Raw genomic sequence first — 13,449 nt, 5'->3', positions numbered from 1 at the left:
TGTGGTTTTTTTTGGCTCATGGTTTGGCAGGCTGTGAAAGTATGGTATCCACATCTGTTCGGAGCTTCTGGTGAAGCCTCAGGAAGCTTTTACTAAATGAGGGAAGGTGAATGGGGAGCAGATGTGTCACACAGAGAGAGAGGGAGTAGGAGGGAGAGGCCAAGGCTCTTTTTAACAACCAGCTCTCACATGAACTGAGTGAGAACTTGCTCATTACCTCAGGGAGGGCACCAAGCCATTCATGTGGGATCTGTCCTGTTGACCCAAACACCTCCCATCAGGCCCCACCTCCAACACTGAGGATCACGTTTCAGTGTGAGATTTGGAGGGAACAAATATCCAGACCGTATCAGTATCTTTATTGAGAGAATTTAAAAGTTTGAGGTAGGTGTTGAAAGAGAGGAAAAACTTATTACAGATTTCACCCAATGTTTCAGTTCAAGGAAATGAAAAACCACAATGATTTTCACAAATGCCACAGCTTTAGAATAACTTGTCTGCCTCTAGTTCCAAACACTGTTATAATTTGCCCTATTTAAAACTTCAGGATGGAAATGAACACACAGAAATGAACTGATAAGATGAAAAGTAAAATAGGGCATAAATCTTCAAGGTTCTGATAGCTTATAAAGAGCTAGATTCATAATCAGAAATTTCACTGTGAACATCAGTATAATTTATAATCCTGGGGGAAAGATTATGCTGCAGTTGGGGCCAGATGCCTGGTAATTTATCCTGACAGTAGTTTGAGTTTTAAATAAATTTCAACCTTATCTTTCTTTGGAAAAAGATAAGGAGGATACACAGCACCATGAAAACATGACCCCTGGGCTATTTACACACGGCAAAGGAACAAAGAGACCAATTTTGATTTGTTTTTCTAAGACCACCAGAGCGGGCACAAAAGAACCAGCGAGTAGGCAAGTGTAGGAGCAAAACTCCACGTTTATTTTGGTCACCTAAGGTGTGGGGAAGAGGTCTGTCGGCCTCCGGCAAAGAAGGCCGACAGAGTCCCCCGGTGGGGCCCTCGGACGGAGTTCCCGCAGTCCTGACATCCCGACAGGAGTGGAGAACTGAGGAAGGCCGCGTGTGGCGTGCCTCCGAGCAGCTTTTCTAGGAGTGGGAGGGCAATAGGCGGGGCACGGGTGTGTCAGGGGGCGTTCCACAGGTGCGACCAGGTAAATCTTGGTCTCTTCGGATTGACGTCACCTGGCGCATGCCCAGTTGGTCTGCACCTTCCCGGCACCGGCTGCATTTTCGGCGCGTGGGAAAAGTTGGTGGCGGGGGGATGAAGAACCCGGAAGTGCACCATCTTGCCTCCATTCATCCAAACAAATTTCTCTCCTAGGACCATGGAAAATGAGAAATATGTACCCTGATATATTTTCTCAACAATGCTGTGGTGATATTTTATCCTATTATTTTGTGAATGCAGTAGATGTCAGCTGTTTATTATTTTTTCATTTGTGTTTTCTAAAAAGTAAAAAGTCATTATCACATGAATAAATCAGTATAGTATAGTGTTATGAGCATAGGCCAAATTGCCTGGGCTGACTTTCAGCTCTGCCACTTACTAGCTGTATGACAGACATTGAGTGGGTTACTTTATTTATCTGTGCCTCCATTTCCTCTTCTATAAAATGGGGTTTGTAAAATAGTCTCACCTCAAAAGATAATTCAATGAATTTACACACCTAAAATATTCAGAACAGTGCCTGGTATTTAATAAATGCTCAATAAACATTAACTATTATTAAAACATGAAAATCAGGAAAGATACATTGACATTTTATCAAATTAGCTCAAATTAATAGACAATAGATTTCTTTCCAATTAAGACTGCTTCAAAAATACTAGAATACAGCAGTGCTGGTAAACAAGAGGTGGAATGCAGGATATTCATTTATTGCCAGTGATCACTGACATGCCTTTGAGCAACCAAGTTATCTTCCCTTTCTAGGTTTTCCTCCTTTGCGATGGATGTAACTTAGCCTTTCCCTTACTTATGTCATATGAGTTGTGTAAAGAAAAAACACACAGATATAAAAATAAAATTTATTGAAGTACCTATAAAGTGCTTTGAGCCACCAAAAAAAAGTGCCTCTTAAATCCTGTGTTTTCTATTTTAAATATTTCTTAATCCCTTTTCTGTCTTCTGTGTGTCTTGTGGCTTCCTCGTCTCTTCAGTGGCTCCTCTGTGCCTCCTTAGAAGGCTGCTTTGCTAAAGGCTGAGACCGCCAGGATGGGGGAAAGACTTGGGAGGGCTTATCTTCCCTTTCTTGGCCCTTAATGTCTAGTACCTAAACCCTTGGGCTCTTTACTTGAGTAAAGTGAAAATAATGCACTTGAGTGTGCAAAGAAAAGAGTGTTTTTTAAAGAGAACCTTAACAACAGCATCTTCTAGCGTTCATACATTTAAATTAACAGATTTTTTTTAAAAACCTGGCAATGACTATAATAGTTTGATCTTTTAACATGTTTTATTTTATTTTTTAATTTAGTGAACTTTTCATTGTCGCTGCTAAATCCAGGCAAAATTCTGGAAGAAGAAATGACTAGGTAACTTATATATATAGTGTACTTTTTAAAAGTTTCATTTGAAAATAATTTCAAATTACAGAATTATAAGAATATACAGATGACATGTACTCTTTACCCAGATTCATCTATTGTTATCATTTTTTGCCCCCAAATCCCAATTTAAATTAAGATGCACACATCATGGCCCTTTACTGCAATATGACTCCTAAGAATAAGGATATTTTCTTACATAATCACAGTACAGCCATTAGCTTCAGTAAATTTCAATACTTTTATCTAATATAACGTCAATATTCCAATTTTGTCATTTGATCCAATAATGTCATTTATGGCATTTTCTCCTCCTTCTAGTTTCTCAATAGAAATCTCTAAAGCCTGTAAGCATGATGTTTGTATGTCTGCATAGCAATGTTGCTGATTGTAACAAGTGCTGTCTGTACACTAAAAGGCCTGAAAGGTGTCTATCTGGAAGCAGTTTGTAAAATTAGATAATAAAAATTTGAAAGTATTGATATGTACTTATTATTTTTAAAAATACTAACTTTCTACTAATTTGGTAAAACCTTCATTCCAAATTAGTTTGAATTCATGACATCTTACCATATCATTTTAAAAAAATATTTCAAATTCTGACAAATAGGAACAAAGTTTTTGGTTCTTTGTATAAAGAATGTGGAAAAACCAGTATGGAAAGGACGATTTCACACGTTCAATCTGCTTATTACTATAGATGCAATAGGTAAATAGTAGTGAACTTTTCAGTACAATAAGATATACAAGTCTAGAATATAATTATGAAAGAGGAGTTAAATTGTATCACAAATTATCAATATCAGTTAAAAACAAATCATTAACTTATTTACAGTTAACAACAAAAATTTATCCATTTTCTTTGGCTAACAGTTCAAATAAACAGATTTGCCGTCATGGAGCTCATCATTTTATAATTTAAGAAAAGAAAAAAAATGTAATGTCTGTTTGTTATAATGTCATATACAGTTTTTGCTATTAGTTTAGTAAATTGACTAATTTCCAGTTCTGAAAATTTCTCCTGAAAGAGATGAATAAAGGATGATAGGGTGGGGGCGGTGGCTCACACCTGTAATCCCAGCACTTTGAGAGGCCAAGGTGGGCAGATCACCTGAGGTCAGGAGTTTGAGACCAGCCTGGCCAACATGGTGAAACCCCATCTCCACTAAAAATACAAAAAGTAGCTGGGCGTGGTGGTGCATGCCTGTAATCCCAGCTACTCGGGAGGCTGAGGTAGGAGAATCACTTGGATCCAGAAGGCAGAGGTTGCAGTGAGCTGAGATAGTGCCACTGCACTCCAGCCTAGGTGACAGAGTGAGACTCAGTCTCAAAAGAAAAGAAAAGAAAAGAAAAAAAAAAAAGAAAAAAGAAAAGGAAAGAAAAACAAAGGTATTTAATAGAGCCTCTCTTTTTGTTTTTTCCAGATATGCATATTACTACTCAGGATTGGGTGCTGGAGTTCTTGTTGCTGCCTATATACAAGTTTCATTTTGGACTTTGGCAGCTGGTCGACAGATCAGGAAAATTAGGCAAAAATTTTTTCATGCTGTTCTACGACAGGAAATAGGATGGTTTGACATCAACGACACCACTGAACTCAATACGCGGCTAACAGAGTAGGTACATTGTTAATGTCACACTTTCATACAGAAATTAATTACTATGTGAAAATTTGTCAAGGAAAGTTTTTAGATGAAAAATGTGACTAGATTGAGCATCTGACCTATATTAGAAATCGACCATCTGGCAGCCATGTCTGGCAGCATCTATAGCCTAGGCCATTGCATGTTGGCTTTCCCCCAAGGTGCACAGCAGGTTTATTTGAGGACTGAGTTCACATCTTATACTTGTTTATTTCTCATGGAACTTTCTACTGCAGGACCTGACAGGTGCTAGACTCTCAGTAAAGATGGTTGAATGAATGAATAGATGATTGAATTAATTTACAAAGAGACTTGCTTTAGTAATTGTCGACTCTTCACTTATTCAACAAATATTTGAGGGTGTTTAATGTGCTAAGTACCATTCTATGTGTTCGTAATGTATCAGTGAACAAAGCACAGATCTCCGTTCTTTTGGTGCTTACATTCCAGTAGCGGGAGATAGATGATAAACTTTCCTGACTGGGAGTCCTGGCAAGGGCATCCTGAGCAAATAAGTCAAAAAAAAAAAAAGAGGGACGAGCAAGACATTTAGGGTCTTGTAAACCACAAAGACCTCAGCTTTCACCCAGTGAAATGGCAGCCGTTGGTAGTTTCTGAGCTGAGCAGTAACATGAGCAGACTTGCATTTTCAAAGGATCACACTGTCTGCTGTGTTGAGAATAGACTGGGTTGAGAATAGGGACAAGGGTAGAAGCAAAGATCTTTTCCCTGTTACTTCCCTATAATAAGAAATGCAGTAATCCTTCCCTATTACTGTTGCTTATTATTGTTGCAATGTGCTTCTTAATTCTTGCTTTTAAACAGATAGATTTATATGCTCAAAATGTTAATGCTTCTCTCATAGGATTGACTCATTTAATAGTATCAACTTTAATGATACTAACTTGTTAGAAGCACTGATTAATCCTGAATTTCTTCCTTTGTACGGTGTTTAGGTGGGGAAGATGTTATTCAAGAGGCTAAGACTCTCAAAGAGGCTTGCAGTTAGTGAACAAATTTTACTTGTCTATGTGTTTGTTGGATGTCTACTTCATCTTTCTAACTGAAACCTCCTGCCTGTAACCACTTAGGTGTGATCTTTTTTAGTGACATCTCCAAAATCAGTGAAGGAATTGGTGACAAGGTTGGAATGTTCTTTCAAGCAGTAGCCACGTTTTTTGCAGGATTCATAGTGGGATTCATCAGAGGATGGAAGCTCACCCTTGTGATAATGGCCATCAGCCCTATTCTGGGACTCTCTGCAGCCGTTTGGGCAAAGGTATGTTTGAAAGCTGGCCATTTTTATGTGTGTTAACCCCTGCACACAGTTATCTTTAATATGCAGAAGTCTCATACTTGTACCTGTGCAGGTCTGCATTAAATGTCAGTTGAAACTACATCCAGTAACATGGTGTTAATATGGTGCTTTAGTAAGGAAATTAATCTTTAACATAATTCACAATGTCACAGGCTGGGTGTGGTGACTCATTCCTGTATCCCAGCAATTTGGGAGGCCAAGGTGGGTAGATCACTTGAGGTCAGGAGTTCAAGACCAGCCTGGCCAACATGGCAAAACCCTGTCTCTACTAAAAATATGAAAAACTAGCCTTGCGTGGTGGTGCATGCCTGTAATCCCAGCTACTCGGGAGGCTGAGACAGGAGAATCGCTGAACCCAGGAGGTGGAGGTTGCAGTGAGCCACGGTCATGCCACTTCACTCCAGCTTGGGTGACAGAGTAAGACTTCATCTCAAAATAATAATAATAATAATAAAATAAAAAAAATTCACAGTTCTTACTTCAGTTACCCTTAGTTAAGGAAGTGGGACTTTAAAATATAACATTACCCTCAAATTATTGCATGAACATAAAAATTTTAAATAGAGTTTGGATTTGTTCTATTTATTTTGATCATTACCTGTTATGGTTAAGTGGCACTCTGCCAGTTTTGCCTTGCAATAAAATACACAAAATGTATTCTGCTTCAGCCAACACTTCAGAGTCGAGAAATTTTACTGGCAATTTTTGCTCATCCTGGGGTTGATGATTTACATAGTGAACTACTTGTATCTCTTTTGTTTTTATTTTTCCTTTGCTCTTCTCCTGAAACATCTTGTTTGGTTATCTTATTATTCAGCAGAATGCCCATGAGGAGGTCTGGAAGTATTGTTTTTATAGTAATTAAAAATTGTGACACAAGGCCAAGGTGGGTGGATAACGAGGTCAGGAGATTGAGACCATCCTGGCTAACACAGTGAAACCCCGTCTCTACTAAAATTACAAAGAATTAGCTGGGCGTAGTGGCGCACTTGTAGTCCCAGCTACTTGGGAGGCTGAGGCAGGAGAATTGCTTGAAAACGGGGGGCGGAGGTTGCAGTGAGCCGAGATCGTGCCACTGCATTCCAGCTTGGGCAACAGAGTGAGACTCTGTCTCAGAAAAAAATGTGACACAATAAAGGAAAGAATGGTAAATCCTTTCAAAGTAGTAAACCTTTATTTTATTTTACCTTACAACTAACAGAGAAAAACAGTAGATGTGGAATTTGACAGTGTTCCCAAGAATGCTATTTAGAGAATTATGTGTAGATTTTCTTTTTTCCTGAGTACTCTTGGGGAGCCTATCACCAGGGTGGGTCAGATATAGCCTTTGAGGGATGTGGACGCAGTCATTGGATCTAGAACACTGGCATTTGCTATGTGACTTTAATATTTGGTAAAGGAGAGGGTTTGAGAAGAAAAAGTAGGTTAAAGAGTTGACCAGAGTGCCTTTAAACTTTTCTCCCTATACAAAAGTGATAACTGTTTCTTTTCTGTCCAGATACTCTCGGCATTTAGTGACAAAGAACTAGCTGCTTATGCAAAAGCAGGCGCCGTGGCAGAAGAGGCTCTGGGGGCCATCAGGACTGTGATAGCTTTCGGGGGCCAGAACAAAGAGCTGGAAAGGTCAGGAAGGTTCTTTAGCCACTGGTTTAAAGAATGTGTTTTTACATTTCGTTGCTTCTTCTTTTGTGGTTTTTGTTTATTACCTTCCCTTTCCTAATATTAACCCTTCTCCCATAAATTATAAGCACCCTTTACTGATGGCTATAGTTGAATGTCAGACTCTAAAGCAAGGTTCTTAACCTTTTATGCTCCATGGACTCTTTTGGCTATGTGATAATACAAATGGACTCCCTTGTTTTTAAATGCATAAACCAAAATATGCTAGCCCTTTGGGGAGCCAAGGCAGGAGGATAGCTGGAGTCCAGGAGTTCAAGACCAGCCTGGGCAACATAGTAAGACCCTGGCTCTACATTTTTTTTTTAATTAGCTGGGTGTGGTGGTGTTTTCCTGTGGTCCCAGCTACTCAGGAGGCTGAGGCAGGAGAATCACTTGAGCCCAGAATGTCAATGGTGCAGTGAGCTGAACTCCAGCCTGGATGATAGAGTAAGACTCTGTCTCAAAAAAATAAATAAATAAATAAAAATTTTTAAGAAAACAAAAACTAAATAAATAACCGCTCCCCCCCCCCAAAAAAAGTAGGATTATAAAGGAAAATAATTATATTAAAAATACTTATCAAAATATTTTTTATTTTTACTCCCTTAATGACTATGAACTGGAATATAGAAGAGAAAAACCTGAGAAAAGATCGACTTCCCAGTTATAGCCCAGAATTCTTTGTAGGGCCTTGTGGGTCCTCCATGACAATGAGGTAGGGCTTCCCAACCAGGCCTCTGGCTTTCAACTTTAATGATCCAGAATAAGCCTGGAAAATTGACCAGTGTCTGGGGGCATGTTGCAAACTCTTCTCTGAAAAAATTATCAAGGCATGATTGACATATGAAAAGCTGTGTATACATCTTTAATGTGTATATCTCAATGAGTTTGGGGATAAGCATACACCTATGAAAAAGGCTATTCTGCTCTACTTAAATGAAAATAATTACTTAGGGTTTTATTTAAATAACATTATCCCCTACTATAGTTGAAGTATGATTCCATATAAAGCATTTTCTTCGGCTGTTCTATGGGACTCTTGATACTCACAACTCTTGGATATAAAAATTCTCTGGAAATTCTCTAGCATTAAAAACAAAGTTTCCCTTACTCCCCCCATTTCATTTTCTACTTTTCTATTCCTTAATCCCTCTTCAAAGCCAACATGTTTCTGGTCCTCTAACCTCTTCCTTTTTTCTCTCTCACTGCTGCTTCCTGTACACAGTAGTCCACACAGACCATACTAACCCTCAGTTGGACCTCAGGATGTCAGTGTAATCTGTGCCACTCCATTAGTCCTGGTAAACGAGCCACCTAAGCGAAGGTAATTACAGTGTGTCCGCTGCTGTCACTGGAGCTGTGTGTCACACTGGGCAGACACAAGTCTTCCTGTCATGCCTTGAGGCTCAGCCACACAGGAGAAATCACAGTGCTGGCCATGGCCTGCTGGCTACCCCCAGAGATGCAACTGTGCTCTATGAATGCAGCCCCCAACCAGAGGAAAGTACCCTGAAGAGCTGGGTGCTTTACGCAATAAAAAAGACAAACCTTCTGGTGGCAGAATATGTTTTTTAAAAAACTAATGAATTCCCATGTTTTATTTGGTTCAACACTAAAAGTAGTGTTGCTGTGGGTTTTTTTTTTTTTTTTTGTTTTTTTTTTTTTTTTTTTTTTTTTTTTTTTTTTTTTTTTTTGGTCACTAAGAGAAATACCCTAATTTGTGTGATATTTTCCCCTCGAAGTGTCATTGCATATCCATTGGATTTTTCTTTAAATTTCAGGGAGCCCAAATTAAATTTTACACACCCTTTGGGTCTAACATGGAAAAGTAGATTTGATTTAACTTGATGAAAAAATATTGTAATTTAACAGAATCATTCTAGATATTTTAAACTTTATATCAAATGCCAGCAGCCAGTAATAATGCATTTGAATTATAATTCAAAGATATGATAGTAATAGAATGAGCAAAACTCAGGAAGAGATAAAAGTTGAACACAATGATACTAATATAATAGTAAGAGAAATGATCAGGCTTGCTAACTATGAACCAGCTACTGTACTACTTTCTATACTTATCTATCAACCTCACAATTATCTTGCAAATTAGGCATTATTAAATCCATTTTACATATGATGAATTAAAGTCTGGAAAAATTGAATAAGAACTCATATTCCGTAAGTAGTGACTACCTTATAACCTGTACCTACCTTGACAGATGAAGGTCACCCTGATTTTTAAAAGAGTCAAAGATAGAAGCCTATGTTTATGTACAACAACATGTAAAATTTTCATCCCTCACCCAGTGGGCAATAGAGGTAGGATTTTCTTTTCTCTAGAGAGAAGACATTGACCAGAGTTAAGAATCTAACTGTTTATGAGTTCCGGTAGTGTTTACAATCAATTCTAGTTTGACTTGGTTTCTCTCATTCTCTCTTAATGCTGACTTGTGATGTTGCTGTGAAGGTGATGGAGAAGCTCTCACATATCCCAGGGTGAGCCCTCAATTCTGGAATAGCCACAGGAATGTTGGTTGGCCTGCAAGGGATGAAGGGAAACGGAGCTGGGCCAGTAAAGAGAAGGCTTGGATCTGTTCTAGGCCTGGCTAATCCTGAATTAGTTCAATTCCCAAAGAGCTGGGTCTCACCATGGGTTCATTACCTTGACTGATTTTGTTACTTAAACCTCCAACTATATAGGAGCTGAGTGTGACTCGGATTATGGATTGTTATTCTTAATTATAACGTTTTCCCTCTCATTTTTCTGGTAGGTATCAGAAACATTTAGAAAATGCCAAAGAGATTGGAATTAAAAAAGCTATTTCAGCAAACATTTCCATGGGTATTGCCTTCCTGTTAATATATGCGTCATATGCACTGGCCTTCTGGTATGGATCTACTCTAGTCATATCAAAAGAATATACTATTGGAAATGCAATGACAGTAAGTAGTTCTCCTAACATTTATGAAGAATATGAAAATCTTATTTCTCCACCTACCTTCTCTTCTCTTTGATATCCCTCCTTTGTGAAAGATGAACATGATTATAGGTTTTTGGTGAATCTTTCCGCTGTCCAGTGGGCAAGGCTGACTTTCTAGAATATACAAATCATAATTATGAGTGTGGATAAGAAAGTAGCATGTGGTTAGACCATTTGTGAAACATATACAATGTATAAAAGGAAATTAAAATGGGATGAATTTACGAATAAACAAATATGGATGGGAGCCATCCTCCCTCTGCCATTGAGTTTTATTATATAAGAAAGTAAGCATCATTATTATAGAATAGGTCATTGCACAAGAGAATTTACATTTGTAGCACTTAAAACAATCAGCTCTCTGAAATACAAGAAGAGAGGTTATGTTAGTTTATTTTTCTTATTTATCAAAATGAAGATAGCTTCATTTTATGATTATTAAAATAATATATACTAATTTTACAACGGATTAGGATACAGAATTTTTAAAATTAAAATTACTTATAATCTAATAATTTATATTCTCTTGATAATTTTTGGCATATATCTTCCAGGTCATTATATATATATATATATACACACACACACACATATATATATATACACACATACATATTATTTTCTTTCCAAACTAGGATCATACTATGTATACCTTTTTGTAACCACATTTGTGAACTACCATTATTTTGTGACCATCTTTCTATATCAGAGACTCGAACAATATGTAACTATTTAAATAGAAATCTTTTAAAATCTTTACTTCCCTGTCTTGCTAAAGTGAGGATACTGAGCATAATTTGGCCCTTTGATGATGACTTGGGGTCATTATGAAAGTGAATATTTTCAGAATGCTTTATGCAGTGGTATCTTCAGACTTCATTGAAGGGTCGTGGGTGTTCGACTTGGTGAGCCCTCATTAATGCTGAGTCTAGTTTTTCTCACTTCCATTTTCTCTCTGGCAGTCAGTTTGGAAGCTTGATACCCTTTCTTCACTTCTTCATTTACTATTGATGTTTTATGAAGAAGGGAGGTTGAATCCTGACTCTACCATTCACCTTTGGTGATGAGTTGGTCCTCTCTGGCCTTAATTTCCTCATTTGTAGTATGTGGACAATGACACCTATCCTGTAGGGCTGAGAGTGCTATCCCCAGAGGGAGCCCAAGCAAAGCCCTCTGCATAAGGGGCAGGGACTCTATTGCATTAATCTTATAGCATCTATTATGGTCAACATTATTTTTATTTCTTATTGGTCTTTATCTGTATTGCAGATGGGGGATAGATATTTAACTGATATTTGAGTTATGGGTAACATGAAGTGTTACTGTGTTTTGAGAAAAGCCAAATTATATGTAGAAGTTTTACCATGCCCTGAGAGAAAAAAATAATTTATCTTCACTTATGTTTTTCTCAGTTAAGTTATGCTAATAATCTGGATTCCTCAAGCTATATTCTGAGCTTTATATCAATTCATTTTCCTAGTGAAAAAATACTGTGAAGGTAAATGTGTTAAGTTTTGTATGCTATAGTACAGAATAACTGTGTAAAGGAATTGCTAACCAGTGCACACTGGAGTGATTTTACATTTTATGATGTGCGAACTGTTTTTATGTTAAAAATCTTCTAAAAATATATGTGACATGGTGCTTTTTAGGAGCATTACATGGGGCCAAAATCTGCCATGTTTTATATTGAACCATCTATGTAATTCCATGCATAGTTAGAGAAAATCATATAGGATAGAATAATAATACTGATTGAAAATGTTTCTCTCTGGTGGCATTTGTGAATGAGTCAATGAAATAGGTTTGAAAAATCTTTTTAACTCTATATATTCAGGAGAACAACAGGTAGTGTGAGAAAATAGAACCATTCAGGCAATAAAATGCTATATTAGCCTTGCAAATGTTGCTCTTCTGTGAAAAAAATTAAAGGATAAACCTAAACTTAATCCCTTTATGTAGTATGTTACACATAGATCACATTTTAGATAATAATGAATGCCAGAATGTGACTTAAGCTTTTCCTCATGTTATTTTGCTCAGGTTTTTTTTTCAATCCTAATTGGAGCTTTCAGTGTTGGTCAGGCTGCCCCATGTATTGATGCTTTTGCCAATGCAAGAGGAGCAGCATATGTGATCTTTGATATTATTGATAATGTAAGTCATTTATTATTTTAATGCTAAAAGAAGTCTTTGAGCTTGTATAATTAAATCTGGCTTTAGGTTGCATATTTTTGAATCAATTACATTGAATAAGTTGTACTGACTAAAGTGACATTTAATTATATGAAATGAATGACCTCAGTAATAAATGAAAGAAAATACCTCTTATTAATATTTTTAAAATGTATCTTTAGACAATATAATAACACTGATCTCATTTTGGAGAAGTACATCTGCAATAGTGCAGAGCAAAGATGTTTCTCTTCCTAGTTTTTAATCTTGATTTTCACTTTCATGTTGTAGCCAGACTGAGAATCTTACAATTTCTATATAGGATGGGGGGTAGATAAATTATTGGTCGGGCCAAAACTGACAGTATATTTTGCTGTGGGTTGGCCCTCTCCAAAAAATTATCACCGTATGTTTGGTATGATTTTAAATAAACTACATTAAATAAGTTAAAACTGACTACAGTGAAAAAGAAAAAGTTTTGACATAAAAAAGTATGTCACTGCATTCAAATATTGCAAAGTAGATAACTGAAATTTGATCATTTAATCTAAGCAACATTTCCTTTTTCATTGATCCAAGTCATGAGAAAATTTCTCAGTTTCTGATTATATTAAAAGTTGACATTATTTCTAAATAACTGCTATAATCAATCATAACTGCTATAATCAATCATAACTGCTATAATCAATCATTGAATCTTCTCAGTTCAATCTATTACATTTATTATTTAGGAATGAGCTAATTTTCACTAAATGCTGAAATATTTGGCTATAATATATATCAATTATTGTATTTTTGTTATTGCACTTGTATAAATATGCATATCTGACCATTTAGAAAATTTATGAGGATATGCCAAAAGCTTAAAGGGAAATATTATATGAAATGAGATGAATATCTCTTATGTACTCTTCGGGAAAAGACTATTTTCTGAAAAGGAGTATTTCTTTAAACAGCACACATACATATACACACAATCTTCATCTTGGGTTTTTCTTATGTATAGGGGATTGTGACATTCCAGGTCCTATTTTTGGAATTTGCTGAATCGTATTCCTTAAAAATGCAACTTGTTTGTACTATGATGGAATAGTCATTAAAT

General features: G+C 36.7%; 1 protein-coding gene across 3 annotated transcripts in view; it reads left to right on the top strand.

The window, feature by feature from the left end:
* ABCB4 (ATP binding cassette subfamily B member 4) overlaps positions 1-13,449 on the top strand; it is a 70,329-nt gene that overhangs the window by 12,655 nt on the left and 44,225 nt on the right. For all 3 annotated transcript variants that reach the window (XM_030932680.1, XM_010370645.2, XM_030932681.1), the window contains exons 5-10: positions 2,502-2,559; positions 3,996-4,187; positions 5,322-5,493; positions 7,031-7,155; positions 9,963-10,134; positions 12,216-12,329. In XM_030932680.1, coding sequence (XP_030788540.1) covers positions 2,502-2,559; positions 3,996-4,187; positions 5,322-5,493; positions 7,031-7,155; positions 9,963-10,134; positions 12,216-12,329 — 833 coding nt within the window. The remainder of the gene's footprint in view (positions 1-2,501; positions 2,560-3,995; positions 4,188-5,321; positions 5,494-7,030; positions 7,156-9,962; positions 10,135-12,215; positions 12,330-13,449) is intronic.

This window comes from Rhinopithecus roxellana, chromosome 6 (assembly GCF_007565055.1).
Source record: "Rhinopithecus roxellana isolate Shanxi Qingling chromosome 6, ASM756505v1, whole genome shotgun sequence".
NCBI lineage: Eukaryota > Metazoa > Chordata > Mammalia > Primates > Cercopithecidae > Rhinopithecus > Rhinopithecus roxellana.
This window is presented reverse-complemented; position numbering and strand designations above follow the sequence as displayed.